Below are 20,068 nucleotides of genomic sequence, written 5' to 3' on the forward strand. Positions count from 1 at the left end.
TAAAGAGGGCTGCTCTTAACTTCGCCACACTTGAGTTTAACATCCTTTGCATACCTGAGTCAGCAGAAAAGTAAAGCTCGGAGTGGCCAGTGAAGCATCATCTGGGTGATTCTGAGCTATTTTAGGGAGGTTCAAACCCCCGCAAAACGTCTGCTGCTTGATCAGATTATGATGATAAGAGTTGAGAGTCAAGCTTCAGTGAAGGTCTCAGCAACAAGTGCCACCAAGAGCAGCTAATAAAATGTATCCTCAGTGGAATCTGACCTCACCTTGTGTAGCCCGTGGCAGTCGAGCAAGGCTGTTAGCTGATGCAGGCTGAACTCCGTGGAGTTCAACAGCCGTTGTATCCCCAGCAGCTCTCTCTAAATAACAAGGTATGAAAGAGGGGGAGCGAGTGATACAAGGCTGAACAACAGTCCGCAGTAATAGTCTGTCATGCAGCCACTTACCTCGGCGGTGGGGAAGACCGGCACCGAGAACTGCAGCAGGCCCTGGATCTGGATCTGCATTGTGGTGACGGAACGCTGGCAGATTGTCAGAGACTGTGAAAATATTATCACCCACACACACACACAAACAATGAGGGGATCGCATTAAGAGCAGCATTGTTTTAAAAAGCATCGTGTCAACACAACAAATGCGCTTAAGTGTGGACGATTCTTTCCAGACTGATAGACACAGATTATCATTCTCACCCGCCAATCACCCCCCGCTCCCCCACCCACTTCACGCACCCAAACAAGGGGGAAATCATTTTATCAACTAGGCCATCAGATGCAGGATTATTTTGACAGCGACACTTTAATCCCTAAAATGACAGTAAATAACTCAACTCATGGGGGATCAGCATTATTTCCGTTCGACTGAACACATGCAGTGTCATTTAGCATGTTGCTGTGTGATATTAAAAAGAATAATAACATTTGGGTCATTTAAATCACTTAACTACATTGGTAAAAAAAAAAAAAAAAGAAAAATTCCTGCTTTACTATGAAGCAATGTTTAAACTAGTGATGGGCAGATGAGGTTTCATGAAACAGTGTCCTGGTTTTCAGAGGCCACCAGGTGGCACTGTCTGTCCTAAATTGTTTAGATTTTATCAACTGTTTCAATGAAAGCTCACATCATTTCTGACTTATGAGCGCCACCTTGTGGCTTCCGAAATTTAGGCCACTGTTTCATCAACCCCGCAACAGGGTTTCTTGACATCTCATCTGCCCACCACTAGTTTAAACTGCAACCTATGTACCTGACTTTATGTGTGTCCGACATTTGCACAACATATGCGACGCCATTCATTTAAAGCGCCACATCGTTGTGCACTGTAGCACACTGCTCTACATTTCACTGTGCTATACCGCAACACTCTTTTTTACAATATGTAAAAACTGTTATTTATATTGTACAACATTATATCAGACTACAGAACGCTCTACTGCAATGCATCAGAATACACTAGTCAACTCTGCTCACTATCGACTTATAAACAACGATGGCTTCATTGAGATAGTCGTTCAAATCCAAACATTATACAGATGACAGCGCCATCTGATGGTCTGGAAAAGCAGGACACAGTTTCATGAAACCTCATCTCCCCATCACCAGTATACACATAAGTGCATGATGAGAAACTTGTTTTCACCATATCACAGTATAAATAAAAACATTTGTGCTTTGTTTTGAGTGTAATTTGTCTCTTGAACATTAGAGTCTTATCGGAACTGAGTGTTGGAAAGGCTTCTCAACAACCTGGGAGGGTTTTTAAAGACTTTAAATTCATAAAACAGATGATTTTCTGCATCACAGACGGCATCCCTTGACATGAACACAGAGCAACAATTGCGTCCTCAGATTTGGCAGCGTTTAAGCATGAAAAGCAGGAAATGAATTACCTAAAATGAATCGAATCACACCTTAAGATGGATAAGTAGATTAGGAGACGTTCAAGTGAAGAACGACAGGGATGCAGATTAAAAACAAACTGGTGTCTCACACAGCAACAATAACTCTCACTGAACAATTACAGGTGCAAAAAAAAAGAGGTGAGACGGTCGACGTTTTGTCAATACCTGTTGGAAGGGATTGGGCAGATTTGGACTGCAGAATAAATAATAGCGTGCAACATCTGCGAGAGATAAATGGAGAGAGCAAGAGAGGGGATTAGCGGTTTGTACAAAACGTCAGGGACAGAGCTGATATCTGCACAGTTTAGGAAAAATTAATTACCTGCCGGGAGGAAATCTTTGGTTTGGTTGACAATAAACTTATCTGGCGCAACACAGAAGTCACTGGTGCCCTGCAGACAGACATGAAAAGACTATTTATTCGGGGGCAACATCTTGTACAGCAAATGAGTAAAAGTGATTTTCACTGGGCAGTTATTGACAATGGTTCAGTGGCACTGCCTGTATTTTTAGAAAAGCTTTTCACAGCTTCAGAGCAGGTCTCTGCTTTTTGTTCACCCAGAGGAGCTGCAGCTTTTAGACGCTTTATTAACCACAGCGTGCTTCACTGACCGAGGAGGAAATCCATAAACTCTGACCCTAATTTTTGCTGTTAAATGAGTAAACAATTAAGCCTGGAGGTCAAGAAATATGTGGTTTTGAACACAGCCACTGGTGAGATTTATTAAGGCATAAATTGTAGGGAATGTTTAGAGTAAAAATCACTGGTAGGTGAGGATAAAAATATCATTACAGTTCACATAGGGCCCCACAACAGTGGCTGCACCAGGGAGCTAACAACTACCACTGCAACTACTGTGTTTTTTTTCCAGTGATAACAATCTGTTTTGGGACTTTCAACAGTGAAAGTGAAATTGAAACAATAAAAAATATGTATATTTTATATATTTTAAGCACAACACAAACTTGAAGAAAAATGAAGTAAATATAAACACACAAAATGTAATATGTATGTAATGCGTAGTAAATGTAAAATGTGTATGTAAAATAAACTATTATTTTTAAAACAAATTGACATTTTTAAAAATGAATTTTAGTCATTAATTTTTTGAAAATATTGGAACGAAGACTTTTTCAAAATAAACATATATTTTTTATTTTTTAACCCCAAACAAAATTAGAGCATGATGATTGTAAAAATTAAGTAAATTAATAAATTAAGTATTTTACTGATACCGATTTTACCTGAACACTTTAAGTTATCAAGTTATCCTTAAAAAAACTGTAAATCATTACGTTACGATTTATGAAAACAATTGAACTTCTGTTTCTTCTGAAAAAAATCAGAAATTGTCGCATTGAAAATATTACCTGTTTAAAAATACATATTTTCCTTATAATGTAAAGGGATAGAGTATTTACATTATAAAATGCAAACATTGTCTTAAAATGTGCACTTTTTTGTAAAAAATAAATATTTCTTTCTGAATGAAAAAAAAACAGGCCAAGTAATGCACAAGAAAATGCTTGATAGCTTGTTCATTATCATTTTGTCATTTTGTTTTTTCAATATTGCACAAATCTTTATCGACTCAAAAGGGGGAAAAAATGGGTCTTCATAAATCCTTCTTGTACATAGTAGCAGAAAAAAATTAAAGTTATTTTTACGATTTAAAAAGAAAACACTTTGGTGTTAAAAAATAAATGAATAAAAACTTCAATTTTCATGAAATAAATAAAAGCCATTTTTAAAACAAATACTTATCCCACCGAGGAACACATTCTATTTAAAAAAAGGCTTTTAGTTCCTTCTGTAGAGTTTATCTCCAGTAAAATAAAACTCCCTGATGAGCTTCAATGCGGATCTCTGTTTTTCTTCCTGCATCAACTAGATGTCCAAAAATCCCTTAAAGTCATGGATAATTAGCCTGCGCAGCCACAGACTTCCACATCACTGTTATGCTTCTGAACAAACAGCAATTACATAACATTTGTTTTCCACAACAAAAAGGAAAACAACACGTCAGCAGTGTTCCCCTTTAGCTGCGTCTCATTACATTACCAAGGACATTTTGTTTATGCTGAGTCTCATTAAATATGGATGAAATTACACACATTTTCTAGGGCACCACCATCATCCACCACCATGGAGCTTCCAAACCCCCAGAGGTAACAGACATTTTTCTGCTTATTCTTGGTTTCATGATCAAGTGCTTCTGTTATGGAGGCTTTGCGCTGGATAATGTTCGCTGAATGTGATAAAACAATGCAATAATTTTCCAGAAATTCCCTAAGACTCGCTCATGAGGTGGACCCAGCCCTTGCAGCGGTGAAAATGGTTTGAAGGAACAATCCAAATTTGCTCGACGGCAGAGGTCAGCGTGAGTGATGTGAGGGAGGCGAAGCCAACGAGACCCCATCGACAGAGCGAAACAAGCCCGCTTAAATTAGCCTGCTAGCTGAACAACACATTCAACAACGCACATCTGCTGGTCGGGATAAGCTGGCCGGCCACGGCTGATGTTTTGATGCACAGCCATGTTCCCCTGTAATGAGCTCAGATGAACCACAGACAGATATATCGCTAATCTGGCGACACAGAAGATCCCAATTCCCCGACAGCCACACAGATGTCTACATTTCACACCCTTGCCGTTAATTTCAGGTTACTGTCAGCTGTCACCCCCGCACCCTCCGACTCCTCCATGAGCCTCACAGTGGACCAGATGTCAAATCCAGTGAGATAATCCACACGCCGGGTCTCTCTGTGGGGCGCTGGGAGTCAGAGGAGATATTGGACCGGCGACGTGCAAGGAGGTTGGAAGCAAGAGGTTACAGCTCCCCGAATACCAGATCCATTAAACACATTAAGCCTGGATGTTCTGATAACACAGGGGGGCACGTGTGGGCGTGGAAGTGAAGTGAGGAGATTGAGGAGGAAGCAGGTTTGCGTGTACATGCTCAAAATAAGAATCTTTGTTTACAGATGAGGAGCTTAACGTTGGTTAACCTCAGAGGCCATGAAATTATAATCAGCTTAGCTGCATGACTGACCACAACATGATGTCCCGAACACATTTTGATGGTAAACTGTGAAGTAGTAACACTGACTACCCGTCGTGCTCAGTTCATGGTTACGTACAGATTTCCAACAATATGTGCGACACGTATAAATCACTTTTGTCTGTCGAACAGGACGTTGCTGACTCAGCAAGTCTCAGTGATCCCAGAACACTGGGTGGCATCTTCTCAAGACCCACAGCATTGTTCCATGACTTGGTTTTGATATGAGATGATGCAGTGCTCCTGAAGTCACAGGGCCCTGTCGGATGAGCAGTTGCTACTCAGTCGAATATTGATTTAGGACTTCACCTTACCTACTTTGCCCCATTTCCTTCCTGTTTTGTGTACGTCTGGCACATAGTTTCAATGGCCCCTCACAGCAGTCCCATTATATGCAGCAATGTTTCCCATCCCTGGGTTACTGTTATTGAAAAGGCACCAGTAGTCTGTCACATGCTTCTGTGTGGTCTACCTTCCATTCAGAGCAAGTGACCCAGTGGCCTAATGGATAAGGCATCAGCCTCCGGAGCTGGGGATTGTGGGTTCGAGTCCCATCTGGGTCGTAATTATAATGAAGTGACGGCCATGAGCCCATTCTTTTTAGAAATACTTTGTCATGACATCAGGAACAACTTTATGGATTATTGGCAGTCATGAGTACAATTTCCCCCCCAACAAATCTTTTTTTTTTTTTTTTTGGAGCAGATCTTCTGCGTTGTATAAGCGTTAAACAGTAGACCCAGTGGCCTAATGGATAAGGCATCAGCCTCCGGAGCTGGGGATTGTGGGTTCGAGTCCCATCTGGGTCGGTATTATGAACTTTCTTAGGGTAAAATTGGCATCATCAGCCAAAGAACACGAGAATGGCTGAATGAAACTGTAGTCCATGTCACTTCGACCTGATCAGTCATCAAGGTTTTCAGTCTACACTTTACTGGCTAAGCTGTGTGTTCCAGATTGGGAGGAACAAAACTCATTCTCTCTCTGGAGCAGTTTGGTCTCCCCTCTCCCCTGGTCTTGTCCTAAAAGGCAATGGTGGGAAATGGTAGCTTTTTCAGCAAACTACTGTAGGTGATCTTGTTTGAAATCGTTCTTGTCCAGTGTGTACCATCAAACACCAGCACCTTAGTTGCCCGTATAGTGGGGTATCTTCTATAGTTTGCTTCTCAGGTATTCTAAAGTTTTTTCTTATGAATTAATTCAGTCTTTTGGTTACCCGACAATACCGCTATGCACGATAGTTAATCCCCGAGGGATTTGAATTTACCACCCGTCTTGGGGAAGCGTCACCCAAACTGCCGACTCTAGGAAGAATCAGACACATCTGCAGAGCCGTACAATGGAAAATGCATGCTTACATTCGGGGAAACGGATCGACCCATCACTGCGACAACCTGACACATTAAAGCACGTCTGAGTAATGATCCGCTGAGCAGGAAACCAGTCTACCCAGGAGACTAGAGGAGTTGCTTCTTGTGATCCTCAGTTGTTAAGTCCACTCACCACAGCGGTAGCAGTGCCCCCTCCCAGTGAAGCCCAGCTCAGGGTCAGAGACAGCAGAACAAATACCATGATCCTGAAACAGAAATTATAGGCGTTAAAAAAGGTGAAATCAGAAGCTGTTTCTCAACAATCCATCACAGTTTTGTGTTCTCTCCAAACATTGGAAACATAATCCTCTTGAGTCTTATCAAACATATGCTCAGGGAAACATTAACATTTAGGATTCAGCCATTTGTCAAGCCAAGTTATGTGACTAAGGGTTCTCTGAACAGGATGGAGCTTTGGGTTTTAACTGTGATTTGCAGGGATCCCATCTGGGTTGCTTTAATTGTCAGGATGAAAAACAATTGTCTTTCCCAAAGTAGTCTTGTGATTACTGAACAGCTCTGGTGGCGTTGATGCGTTGGAATCCTCCCCGGACTGCTTTAAGATGAGTTGAGGAGTGACAACAGTGCTGTTAATTGTCAAGAAGGAATTAACATTTAAATGAGCTTCAGCGTCAACTGTGATGCATTTAAAAAGCACGCTAACAAGTTCACCTCACTATAACCTTCACTCCTGACCTATTGACCCAGTGGCCTAAAGGATAGGGCATCAGCCTCCGGAGCTGGGGATTGTGGGTTCGAATCCCATCTGGGTTGCTTTTGCTGTCATTTAAGGAATGAAATCTCATCTTTCACAACGCAAGACTTTTCCAAACATACCTTGCCCATTGTGTTTCCAAGTAAAACCACATGTGGCCCAGTGGCCTAATGGATAAGGCATCAGCCTCCGGAGCTGGGGATTGTGGGTTCAAGTCCCATCTGGGTCGTCATTATTGTTGTGTCAAGAGAAATAGTGATATTAATGTTGAACGTTTCATTGAGGTCCATTTATGCTCAGCGTCACGCACGGATCTGGACCCGTAAGTATCCCTAAATCTGTTCTCTGAGTTTGTTTTTCGTCTGTTTTTTCTGCACATTTCCACAAAAATTACAGATACGGACCAAACGGCGCAGTACCACCAGAAACCATGGGGGCAGTGTAACTGTCACTAATCGATATGTAGCTCTACACGAAGAAGACATAACAATGGTGGAAATTCTACGTACTCCAGTTGCGATACATTTAATGGCCCTGCGACCAACACACTCTTCAACACTGCATAGAACATCGAGGACATCTATCATATATCTGGAAAAGATCTGCTCAAATGGACTTTGGTATCTGACCCAGTGGCCTAAAGGCTAAGGCATCAGCCTTCGGCGCTGAGGATTGTGGGTTCGAGTGAGTTTAATTTGAAGCGGCACTGCTGGTAAATTAAAATATGAATTAGCTGTCTTTTTATTTAAAAGCCAAAGTAAACTTGTGTCTCTGTTTCATTCTGTCTTTCAATAGCTTGCTCCCCTTTTCTCTGCTCCATTGTGTGCCTTTTGTTTCAAGATGAAAAGCCCTTTTCTAAAAACCACCAATAGAATGTTTGGCTGATCGAGCGGGGGAGTCAGGCATTTCCCTTCGTATCCACAAGATAGTAAATGTGAAAGTAATAACCTAAATGCATGTCAACAGGTATGAAGCAGAGGTAAGAGGTAGGGGATTTTAAATTGTACTTCCAATGAATCTGTCTCAGTCTAAGTTGACATCCACCTCCTCACCCTTCCATCCGCTTTGCAACAGTTAATAAAAGATTGTTCCCATACGTAACAAAGGCCCTATCAGCTGACCCAGTGGCCTAATGGATAAGGTATCAGCCTCCGGAGCTGGGGATTGTGGGTTCGAGTCCCATCTGGGTTGCTTTTTCTTGCTGTCCTCAAACTAAAGCCAAGCATTTTTTTTTAGCATGTCACAATCAGAAATACTCTGGAGACACTTGAGGAAGTTGCAGCGAGGAGTGAGCACAAACATGTGGAATTTGCTGGTGACTGATGGCAGGATAATGGGTGCAAAGGGCGTCTGTTCTTTTTCGTCTTCCTTGAAAGCAGCACTAAAGAAGCCTGAGAGCACTTAATAATTAGTTGAGGGAGGCGGCTCATCCTGCTCAGGCGATCAATAGACATTAGTGAGCCGCATCAGAGACGGACGTGATGACTGATCCGCGCCATCATCTGCTAGCACCGACAACAGCAGCACTAAATTGGGTAAATGGAGTCGGAAGTCTCGGCTGCGCATTTTCATGCCAAAGCTAAGTGTTGGTTTAAATTGCGAGTTGTAGCAACGTCAAAATTTATGGTTCCACCTCGCCGACATCCCATTCCGTTAATTGTTCAGGAAACATAGCTGGAGAGAAATACAGCGGTTTTAATCTTGACTGACCATTTATGTATCCGGCAAAGAGGTTATTCACTCCGTTTTACATCAATCTCGGCCGCAAACAAGATTGCCTTCACTTTTATGTGGATGAAAACAAGACAACGGAACGAGGGAGACAAACAGGAGCTGCGGAATTGGAGCAGATATCTTTGTTTCAGTCGATAGATTGAATGGAGGGAAGGTGCCGGAGAGGCTGAACGACCACTTGTGGGGAGAAGGATAGGCAGAGTAATGGTCTCAGAACAGAGGCATGCTAATGCAGGGCCGCCTCTATTGACCTTATGTGAGGCTGAATCAAGGGTACTTACAAGACGAGAAGCCATCGGGATTGCTTGGCCATTCCCAAACACAAGGCCAGGCAGATGACCAGATCCAGAATGAGCACCAGCAGATAGGTCAGCCATCTAGGACAGACACCAACAGCCTGTGTTAAAGCGCTACATAAACAGCAGATCACATCAAAATACGCCAGATCAGCTTGTTCTGCATGTGAGAATTCTTGTATCCTAGTTAGAGCCCGTCTGTTCCAGGTCATTTCAAGCCTTCGGGCTTAATAATTTACCACCATAAATCCATAGGCATTAATATTTTAAAGCTAGAAAATGTCCTTCACAGGGAGCAGTACTGACTGGACTTCAAGTACGAGTGTCATCAACAAAGGAAACACATGAGTCACACTGAAATTGACAAGACCCGATTGTGCTGTAAATCTCTTTTGCAACAGCAGAAAATATTGATCGTCCAGATGCCAGACTGAGCGAATAATAGTTTGAGATCCAGTGGCGTCCTAACAGGCTGCTCTCAGGATCAAAGAACTGAGAAAATGCAATAAAAAGGAGGTTGACAGCTATGGGATAACAGCACTCTTCTATTCTTCAAAGAGACTATAGGCAGGGATGTTGCTTGTCACAAACTACAACTACCTATGATGTATTATGTTTGATTTATCAACAGATATTGTATTGATATTTTCCTGGAATATCGCAATATTTGATCTTAATTTTTTTTTATATTCAATACATAGATACAACAAGTGTATACATTTAACACACAAGTTATTTTGTTGATTCAGGGTGCGATTCATTGATCTGTTCCAGTGCGAAATTTAACTGAAAGTCTAACTGGACTGAGGTCATAACAATACGTTGTGTGTTTTCATGCAGTATCTGATTTTTTTCTTTCTGATTCTCCCCCTTAAATGATGGTTATTATTATGAGTCTATATTGCAGGAGTTACAGTATCGCAATATATTGTATCACCACTCCTGCATCAGGCTCTGTATCATATTGCAAGATACCTGCCAATTCACAGCCCTAATATAAAGTCTTGAATTGCACCCTCAAATGAAGGAATAGGTCAACTATACAACATGGAAAGTTGAATTCTGAAGCTGCTTTCACATTAAGCATCTAACCAAGTACGATATAGGGGAACATTTTCGAAAAAAAAAAGTGCTTCTTAAAGCTCTGACGGCACCTCAGCCGGGTTTTATGCAGACAGCTGTAAACAAGACTCAATTCCAAGGGCGAATATGAATCATGCTCCAAACATGGAGTCTGATATCATGTTGAATCAAATAACACGAGGTTCGCGGTAATAGCTGCCGTTCATCAATAGAGTCCAGACACCGGCTGTTCGTTGTGAGACAGTCGCGTGAAATCCAATCAATGCCCAGGAGATTGGTGTCAGGTTGCACAAAGTGTAGCGCAAAATCAGTTTTTAGAGTCACTGTCGGGGCATGAAAAGTAGGATGATATGAGGAAATATATGCATGACATTTTGACAGATGAAATATATAATGCTGTATAATGTTAATCCAGGCGTCACAATCTGGTTTTATTAAGAGGCTCGCAACGGGAGGCCGGCACCATGGAGACATTTTAAAGGTTATTGTAGATGAGAACAACTGAAGGCGCCAAATCCTTTTTTTTTTTCAGTAATTAATGAACAGCAAAAATCACCCCACAGGCCACTTCCATCTCTGACCCCTCAAACTTGGCTGTCACCCGCTTGTAAGTTCAATTTTTACCATCTGCTGTTCACATACACATTGAATATGGGAGCAGCAAGAGCACCCCGAGTTCAAGATCATGTCTGTACACGTGTCCTCGGATCTCAGCTATAAATTGTAATAGAAGTGGGGCGGCGTACGGGAAGGCCTTTTGAAGTGCACCGTCTGTATTTGATTCTCTCAGAAATCTCTAAAATAATTGAATTGCTGTGCTAAGGACACGAGGGGTGGCGGAGCGCCAATGGTCAAACGCCGGGTGGAATAAAAACATGGTTGATAGAAAGAGGGAGCATATGCGCTGACTGCAATGACAAAGAGGACAAGGCATCAGTGGGCATGTCCAGAGCACCACGTTGTTTTTATGTGGGCTACAAGAGTTTGTAATATATGTAGTTGTTAAAAATTAAGTTCACTAAAATGGATCACCTCCAACCAGAGTGCTTTAGGTTGCAGAGTTTTCCCAAAACACTTTAGCTGCATCAGGGGAATTTTCAGCTTCAGAAGGACGTACTCTGCTTTCACGTTCACCATCATCAAAGTATTTAAAATATTAAATATTTAAAAGTGGGACTTGACAGTATATATTTCTTACTCATTTCATGAATAATTTCCAGACTATAAGTCGCTACTTTTGTTTACCGTTCTGACCCTGTGGCTTATACAACAATGAATACACTTTTTTTTTTTTTTAAACAGATTTTTGCAGACTAAGGAGCATCATGCATCTTTCTTAAATTTAGTGGGACCAGCTAATAACCAGCTATTCCGGTGTACTCTATAGTCTGGAATTTACGGTACTTAAAAAATGTTTTCATGTTTTGCTACACCTGGTATTAAAGACAATGTATTCTGTCTGCCCTTATGAACATCCACTATGATGGTGACTTCCCCTACATCTGATAGAAGAACAATAAGGGGAAGAATTACAAGTTTGTTGGCAGTTTGAGAAGAGTCCAGTAAGACCTTAAAAACCTCCTCTTCCTTCATCTTTACCATCTAACCCACTTTGCTGTCGATCTGTTAAGTCTTTTTTCATGCCTATGAATTTCATCTCTGGCCTCTTCATAGTTTCTCATAGCTCTCTTTTAAGAACGACATTTTTTTTTTCCCAAAGTGAAAAGCAAGCCAAAACAAAATTGCTTTCAGTGTGAGGAATGGTGTGCAGCTAAGGAGATCATTCATGGTCTAATAGCCACTCTGCCATGCATAACATTGTGTGAGAGCAGTAAGCACTCCGGCTCCAACAGCACACACACGGCAATGAGCTCAATTTCAGCTTTCATTTATTTAGCAATCAGGAAAAATAGCTCTTCCAGCCTGTGTTCCCAAGAGGAGATCAATAAAATCCCATCTGCTGCGTGTCTGGCCTGGTTTGCTCCTCATTCCGTCCTGAGCAGCGTGTTTACGTCGCTCACGCACACACACAAAAGAGAAATCACCGCGCTGTGGCAAATCCATCTACCTGTAATACTCCACGAAGACTGTTTGGTCAGCAATTGAAGCCAAGTCAGTGTTGGCTTTGTTGATGTCCGGCAGGGCGGTCAATTCTCGTAAGACGTTGTTGACCATCAGCTGCATGAAGCGCAAGGCTTGCAGGTAATCTCCTCTCGCTGCAAAGATCTCATCCAGCCGTTCCAGGTGTCGCTTGAGTCCGGTTTCCATGTGTCCGACGGAGCCCGATGCCTAGCGCAAACAGAGATTAGGAAAGAGTCGTGAGAGGTCGTGACCTTGAGATGGGCATGGAACTTTTTCTTGAAAGTGCTCTCAAGAGCCTTCTTGAGAAAACATTGTCGTGTGTTTTATCGGGATAAACAAACACTGACAGCGATTCCAGGGAGAGAGGTTATCACGTTCTTTGATAGTGAGTGTAGCGGGAGGAGACGCGCCGGAGTCGAGTAAGTGCGTCGCACTTTTTAGTTGAAGCAAAAACAATGGGAGAAAGTGTCCGCCCACGCTCTCGCGGCTTTAATGGCGCTGGGAACAACTCGGCTATACAAATGCTGAGGAAACAGTTGCTCTCTTCACAGAGAACACACATTTGTCACTAATATAAAATGCCTCGAAAATCTGCAGGATAACACTATTAATCCAATTTTGAGAAACACGACTAACATACTGTTTCCTCAAGTGTACAAAAGTGCTTAAATAACAATCTTACTTTGTTACAATTTGGGGCACCTTTTTCTGTGGTGAAAAGACAGAGAATTTAAAATGAGTAATAAAAGTTGAACAAGTCATATAAACACACGAAAACAACGTCAGACTTGACGGTGAGATACAACATCCTAAAGAAATGTTTCTGTAGATACTTGTAGCTAGTGACTTGCTGATGAGGCTTCACGAAACACTGTCCTCATTTTTAGGGCCAACTAGATGGCACTCTCTGCTCTAAAACCTTTGGATTTGAACAACCATTTTAGAGAAACGTAGATTCATTTTTAAACCAAGAGTGACACCTAGTGAGCTCTGACAATGAGGACACTGTTTCATGAAGCCTCATTGACCCATCACTTCCTGCAGCTAAAACGCTTTGTAAGACCTACCCTCACAAGAATCAGAAAACCTCAACGAACCTCACGAGAAGAAATGCGAATAAAATAACTGGGATAGAAATGATCTAAAGAACATTTACAATATTTTAAGCGTACATTCCTCAGAATCTGCAGAGTCTAATCTGCGGACATGGAATGAAGACCTACCAACTGAAATGTGGAAATATTAGCGTAAGAAAATGATCGGTAAATACCCTTTAAAATCTCTTCAATACAAGTGTACAAAACACCAGAAAATATCGATAAATTGAACCAGAAAATCCTAGATTTTTGTGCAAGGTATCAGAAAAAAGGAACGTTTTCATTGTGTATGGAATTGCCCATGGATTTTGGACTGATGTGATGTCAAAAATGAGAAAATGTCACGTATTACCAGGACAATCATAACTACAGGAAGAGCGAAATTATATTTCATCAGTTTCATTGAGCAAAAAACTGTGTTGTGCTGACATGGGAGAGAACCTGAGACTGAGTCTCAGCTATGTCCAGTTTGAGAAGAATGTAAAAACACTGGAGGAAAAACAGAAATAACTTTGTTGTTAATAGTCGAAGCGCAGAGAATGTGAGTTTAGTAAATATTTTCATGTCCATGAAGACATGAAAACTTTTTAGTTTTGATCAAATAGTTTTCCTATGCAATATTCTTTTTAAATACAAAAATCTGTTATTTCAATGTAACAATAATATTTTTCTTTAAGATTAATTTGTAAAGGGTGCTGAGACTACATCATGTTCGGTCTCACGACTTTCTCTTTTCACACCCACATCTTGTGACACATGTTCCACCATGGCGGCACCCTCTTCTTCACCTCCCTTGACCTGAAACGTATTCACAATCCAGCCTTATTTCCTCCTGGTGTCATTCGGAACTCAAATAAATGCATAAATTAGCCTTAAGCTAACTGTCAATAAACAGAGTATTTGGAATTAATGATTTTGCTCTTTGATGCTAAAATTCTGATTATAAAAAAAGCGATAAGTTCAACTTGCAGCCCACAAAAGGACACAGTGTGCAGAAGAAGACGACGGCAGTTTACCACTGAACTTTAAATGAGTAGGAGGCGCGGCGCTCTCTGAAACAGCTGTCTTTTTCTTCTTTCCCGCTGAGAGTTGTTTGCATTTACCGGTGAACAAAATAAGCATTGTTTGAGAGAGTCTCTGCAAGGCAATGAACTGAAATGGACTTGTCTCTCAACGGTCAGTCCGGCTTTGATTAAATTGAGCCGCTGACAGCGAGAGCGGACAATCAGCGCGGAGACGGGGTTAACACACCCAGGTGGGTCCATCCTCCTCTCCAGCACTCCCACGGGAGAAGCCAGTGATTGCCAGTAAACTGTTCTCACTCCAGATCGCCACACAATACCCTGAATCTTATCTCCGCGGCCGAGTGTGAGGAATGGGATCCATCAGCTCACTGCTCAGTATGATCCACATTTCCCTAATCTGAAATGTCCCTGCTTCCTTTAAAATGGATTACAGCTCTCTTTTTCTGAAAGCAGGTCACGAGGAGGCATCTCGGTGTCTCAGACTGATTTTTACTGCCGCTTCTATTTCCGGGATTCACTGTGTTACTTTGACGGTAAAACAATATAGATTATCTCGACAGTTTAAAGTCAATAAGGGGAGCGATCAGGGAGCCAAAAAAGAGATTTTACTTTCAAAGAGAAAGGAGCAGCAGTAAATGAGGTCCATTACATTTTTTTATTTACTGTTTTTAGAAGCTTCTCAGAGGACGGGTTTAAGCTGAATGCACAAAATAGAGGAGAGAAAATCCATGGGAGGAAAAGTCAGAGCTAAAATTCAATAGCAGAGAGAGAAGAGTCCTCATGGTCTATTCTTTCCCTCCGTGATACATGATGATCCCTCACAGGAGGTGTGAGGCTGCGCATTCTCCGACAAGACGTGAGGAACTACGAAAGGCTATCAGGAGAAGCCAGGAATCGCAAATCACTAGCCACACACACAAGCCTGGCGGGAAGATTTCGGTCACGCCGGTGCCTATTTACTCTGCTGCTTTCCGGATTTGAGCCCAGTGTGAGAAATCAAACTCAGCTGACGCCCTTGAGAGTCCACAGAAAGCATTTTGTGAGTCGTAAAATTGGCCCTGATGTTCGAAATGAGCTAATAGGGGCCCACGTGAGGCGCACACGTGAACTCTTGACCTATGACAATGCGTGAAATTTGGGTTGAATCCCAATATCTTAGCCATGCATCTATTATTAATGTCATCAGAATCACACGTGTGTGCTGTACAAAAATATATATTGATGGTAGTCAGTCGGCGACCCTGATCTGGGGGCCAAACATGGCCCTTTGACTATATTTATTTATTTCTTCTTCGTCTTATTTACTCAATTTGACTGCAACAGAAATATAATTTCCTTGTTATATATTTTATTTATTGATGTACTTTTATTTTGTCTTTTCATTTGACTATTTTATTTGAGAATTTCTTGTCCTGTAAAATAAATTGAAATGGAAAATAGAATTCAAAATGTTTAATTTAGTTTCCCCATCATGTTGTTTTTAGGCACCTCACAAGCTTCACAGTACATAATGTGGCCCCTGAGGAAATGTTATTGCCCTTGTTCTAGCCAGTGACTCGCAGAACAGTGGTCGAACAGTGCTTGAGCCATGTGGCTCACCACCTTTCTCCCACAGGATGATGCTAACTATTTATGAGTGTGAATTAATTATTCATTAAATGACATCAAGGACATGACACACAAGTGACGCAGAGTTACGGGAAAATAGGGAAAGTAGAGGGAAGAAATTAGTGGATTTTTTCCTCACTCCTTTTTCTCTAATGTAAATGTAAACAAGGATTATTTTTTTCTTTTTTCAAAAGATTTCCCTATTGATAAATATTTTTATGAGCTACATTTTTCAATATATTTATGCTATGTTTTTAATTTATGTATCATGTATTTTTCCACATTGTATGTTTAAAACTACTCAGCTTTTAATGCAATTTTTCTCTTTTTTAATACCACTTAAATTATATTTTGAGATTATTTGGATTACATTTTACCATAATAACTAATGAAAACCATTATTTTTTGTCATGAGGCTTCCCAGTAAGGAACTTATCTCTGTTGATGCAGACATTTTCTTTGCTGATGAGTCAATAATAATTTCAATTTCATTTATTTAATATTACAATCCAATTCACTATTATTGTCTCACAGACGTCAAGAATCTCTGTGCGCTCAGGCTCCAACACTCGTAATTACAGTGACAAACCGACTCTGGCAGCGAAGCATTTAGAATAAAATGACCAATATTCAACGGCAGCAGGGGAGTTGCGATGCTCGAGCTGTTAAGATAACAAACAAGGCTGTTGAGATTCTCCAGGGTCATTTCAATATGCTCGGTTTGTGTTGGAACAACAATAAACTCCTTGACTTGCCCCAATCAAACCAAAAGGCTCCATAAAAACAAAGATTTTGTCATTACTTTAAACCAAACGACGGATGACAAAAACATATTTTAATCCTGAAACACACTTTTAGTTTGAAAGGACAGCCTGCCAGTGAACACTTCATCTCGGTAAGTAGAGTGCATCACATCAAGCTGCGCATCTTTTTTCGTCTATTTAAACAGGAAAGCCTCTCTCTTTCCCCTTGGGCCATCGCCGCTTCTAATGCAGTCATGGTTTACAGTGCATCAGCCCGCCAGATTAGAGCAACGCAAAGATCCTATAGAGGAAGTCTGCTGCAGGCGCGCGCTGTCATCAGAGACGGATCCATTTACAACGGCTGGGAAAGCATTAGACTCTGCCAAGTCGATCACAAGCTGAAGCATTATGACCACCTGCAAGTGTAGTCTTGAACTCCACCGAACCCCTAAAAGGAGTGCTTCAGTATACTACCAAGATATCCGCCACACTTCTGGGTTATGAGGAGGTGACGCTGGAAACCATGGCTTCCATGACAAGCAAAACTTAAGGGAAGATGTGTGTTGTTTATTGTGAGCACTTCAGATGCATCAAAGCTCCTTCAAAGCACGCCGATGACGCACCGAGTTGCAGCCTCTTCTTCTGCGAGTGTGCGGCACAAGCTGATATAATATTCATCCAGAGTCATATAAGCAGGAACCAGAGTTCATTTAGAAGCAAATTTCTAGTTTTTCTGAAGGGCATTTTCAGAATTTGACCTCACACATCATTGACCTTTGACTATGACCCTTTCATAAATTCTCTATGTGTGTTGGTTCTCATTCAGCTTCTTGAGTTGTGTTATTTTTCATGGATTCAACCTTGGAGACAAGAGTTTTTTTTAGGGATACTCTGGCTCATTCCATAGACACGAATCTGTTCACTAGCCACTAAAGGTTTATATGGAAAAAATAAGCAATACATAACCCTGTTTTCTAATGTAATCATCCCAATGTTCAGTATTTCCATGAAAATTCTCTCATAAGAATATGTTGGATAAGAGTCACACAAAGCTGCGAAATCAGTCAAATCAAATGGAATCAAAAGATTTGTTACTCAATTTGCCGCTCACTTTTAATGGAAAACCAGGACTTCTTTAGACTAGACTTAAAATAGAGTGGAAATAAAATGTTCTTTTTTTAAATCATTAAATGTCACGCAGTAAACTTTTTCATGGTTCAACCAGACCGTTGTAATTATTCTAGATGCTCGAAAAGCCATCGCAGCTCAGCCGTTCTGTGACTGCGACACAAGGTGCAACATACTTTTATTTAATCTTGCAGAAATTGGACTGAAAGTGCTGTCCATCATGTTGAGCTTTTGACAGGTTGCTTCATCTGATTTCCTCCTGATGCACAGGCAAATTATAGAGATCGTCTCTGCGCCTTTTACCTTGGAAAAAAAGAGGTTTTCTAATAGGATGCAAGGGTGTTTTTTTTTTATTATGACAGCTCAGTCACTTGCATCCGAGTATGTTTGAATACTCTGTGTGAATGGCAACGGGTTGGTGCGAGGCTTTTGATTTTAACTCTCAAGGTAGTGCTCACTAGACTGGTGGCATTATGAGGCGTAAACAATGAGCAATTTCATTTTTGTGACGCTATTACTGACAAGAGAGGGCAAATTTAGGAGCTCTCCAAAATGCAAAGGAGACAACTGACTACTTTCTGCTTAAAAATTGTCAAAATGTGACACCATACGAGACAGAATGTGTTGACCATACACACAGAATTGAGCTCCGAACTGCCATTGTTGGTTGAAAGTTGTCAAGGCAACCAAGCTTTGCAGTCGAGACCACTGAACCGGGGGTGAGAACAAGACCAGGACTGAGACCAAACTGACTATAGAATACAGATGCTTAAGTCTATTCGTCATACAGACACATGAACAGAAATACTTTCAGTGGAGCAAACAAGTAGTCAGTTTGGTCTCAGGCCCTCTAAGTCTTGGTCTTGGATTCAGTCTCCGACAACACAAAGGCGACGGCCAAACCAGCAGGTATTTGGCATCCAGATGGTAAGCAGTTCCATTTCGGTTCTCATCTCAAAATAAGCATGAACAATAGACTTAAAAAAAGACAGAAGCCTCACATCCATTAACACACTGCAGATGGAAGCTAATCCTCCTCTTCCTCGTTGTGAGTATCACATCTTTGCGGGATCTTGTTCTCCCTCTCCCCCTATCATCCCCATCTCTCACTAAGCCCCAAAATAACTCCTCTGAATACAGGTCAGGAGTTCTATAGAATGTGAAATCCCTATTTACAAATCCAGCGGCATCAGTCTCCTCGATTCTGTGTCAGCGCCAAAAGCTGATTTAGACCCCCTGCAGTGGCGATGCTGCGGCAGATGTAAACATGCCAGTATTGGAGTGGCTGCCAGATCCTTCATCACGGAAGTTATACACACTCCCATAGAAAACTCCAGATTATGACTCATGTTTACACAACAGAGTGCGACAGCACGTGCTTGCTTTTTATGATTGTTGTGAACTTACCAGATTGTTGATGGTGCCCAGGGTGCGGTTGGCGCTGTAGAGCGAGTAGGTCAACTGGTACACGCCATCGTTGGTCTGGCTGTTGCCATAGAAACCCACTCCTACAGCTGAACTATGAAAGGGAAGGATTGGAACTGAGTCAATACACATGATAAATTCAAGTTAATTTGATTATGTTTTGCTGGTGTGAGGGAGAAGCTTTTCAAGGACAACCTGGGAAATCAGAGACAAAAAAACCCTGGTGAGTGCCTTCGACACAAGGCCAACAGTGTGTGTGCAAAACACACACAAAAGCTACACTTTGAAGCGAATAAATCTTACCAAAATATGATATGATCAAGAGGCATATGATAAAGTTCAGAACCATTTCAGAACTATATCGACTCAAAGTAGGAGGAAGGTCTCTTGACCCAGAATTGAACACAGGCTACCGTGAAAGAGTGCAGAATCCACACCAATGCACCAGTTCCCAAGTGGACAAAGCTCCCCCAAACCTATCTAGCAACTCAACAACACATATAGTCATCACAAAGTTTGTTAATTTTATGGATCCAGTTCATGGATATAAATCAAGTTATCCACTTATCTGAACAGAGCTGCAGCTGATCAGAATCAGAATCAGCTTTATTGCCAGTCAGTGAGGATCCCACCAACTAGGAAAGTGAACAAAGAGTCCTTCAAAACCTATAGAACTCGAGAACAGAGGTTCTTAACCGCTTTGATCTCGGAGCTCACATTTTCCAGAACAAATAGGTCCAGCGCCCATTCAAGGAATAGAAATGATTCATGACTGTGATTACTGATTTTAGAATT

At 41.4% G+C, this 20,068-nt stretch overlaps 1 protein-coding gene and 5 non-coding genes across 10 annotated transcripts in view; 5 read left to right on the forward strand and 1 right to left on the reverse strand.

The window, feature by feature from the left end:
• The window catches only part of ttyh2l (tweety homolog 2, like), a 38,091-nt gene that overhangs the window by 5,256 nt on the left and 12,767 nt on the right, over positions 1–20,068 (reverse strand). For 4 of the 5 annotated variants that reach the window (XR_008413221.1, XM_053851894.1, XM_053851893.1 and 1 more), the window contains 8 exons: positions 19,256–19,367; positions 12,234–12,454; positions 9,068–9,163; positions 6,471–6,543; positions 2,227–2,296; positions 2,070–2,125; positions 450–542; positions 270–362 (listed from right to left, as the gene is read on the reverse strand). Coding sequence is in view for 4 of the 5 variants with exons in the window: in XM_053851894.1 (XP_053707869.1) it covers positions 270–362; positions 450–542; positions 2,070–2,125; positions 2,227–2,296; positions 6,471–6,543; positions 9,068–9,163; positions 12,234–12,454; positions 19,256–19,367 (814 nt within the window). In the remaining variant the exon portion in view is untranslated. Of the gene's footprint in view, positions 1–269; positions 363–449; positions 543–2,069; positions 2,126–2,226; positions 2,297–6,470; positions 6,544–9,067; positions 9,164–9,452; positions 9,521–12,233; positions 12,455–19,255; positions 19,368–20,068 lie in introns of those variants that run through there. The other variant, XM_053851895.1, reaches the window with a different exon arrangement.
• On the forward strand, positions 5,458–5,530 carry trnar-ccg (transfer RNA arginine (anticodon CCG)). Its single transcript has one exon. It is a non-coding gene; the product is annotated as a tRNA-Arg (tRNA).
• Positions 5,704–5,776, forward strand: trnar-ccg (transfer RNA arginine (anticodon CCG)). Its single transcript has one exon. It is a non-coding gene; the product is annotated as a tRNA-Arg (tRNA).
• trnar-ccg (transfer RNA arginine (anticodon CCG)) lies at positions 7,039–7,111 on the forward strand. The gene has a single exon. It is a non-coding gene; the product is annotated as a tRNA-Arg (tRNA).
• Positions 7,209–7,281, forward strand: trnar-ccg (transfer RNA arginine (anticodon CCG)). Its single transcript has one exon. It is a non-coding gene; the product is annotated as a tRNA-Arg (tRNA).
• trnar-ccg (transfer RNA arginine (anticodon CCG)) lies at positions 8,171–8,243 on the forward strand. Its single transcript has one exon. It is a non-coding gene; the product is annotated as a tRNA-Arg (tRNA).

The sequence above is a fragment of the Synchiropus splendidus genome, chromosome 19 (assembly GCF_027744825.2).
Source record: "Synchiropus splendidus isolate RoL2022-P1 chromosome 19, RoL_Sspl_1.0, whole genome shotgun sequence".
NCBI lineage: Eukaryota > Metazoa > Chordata > Actinopteri > Syngnathiformes > Callionymidae > Synchiropus > Synchiropus splendidus.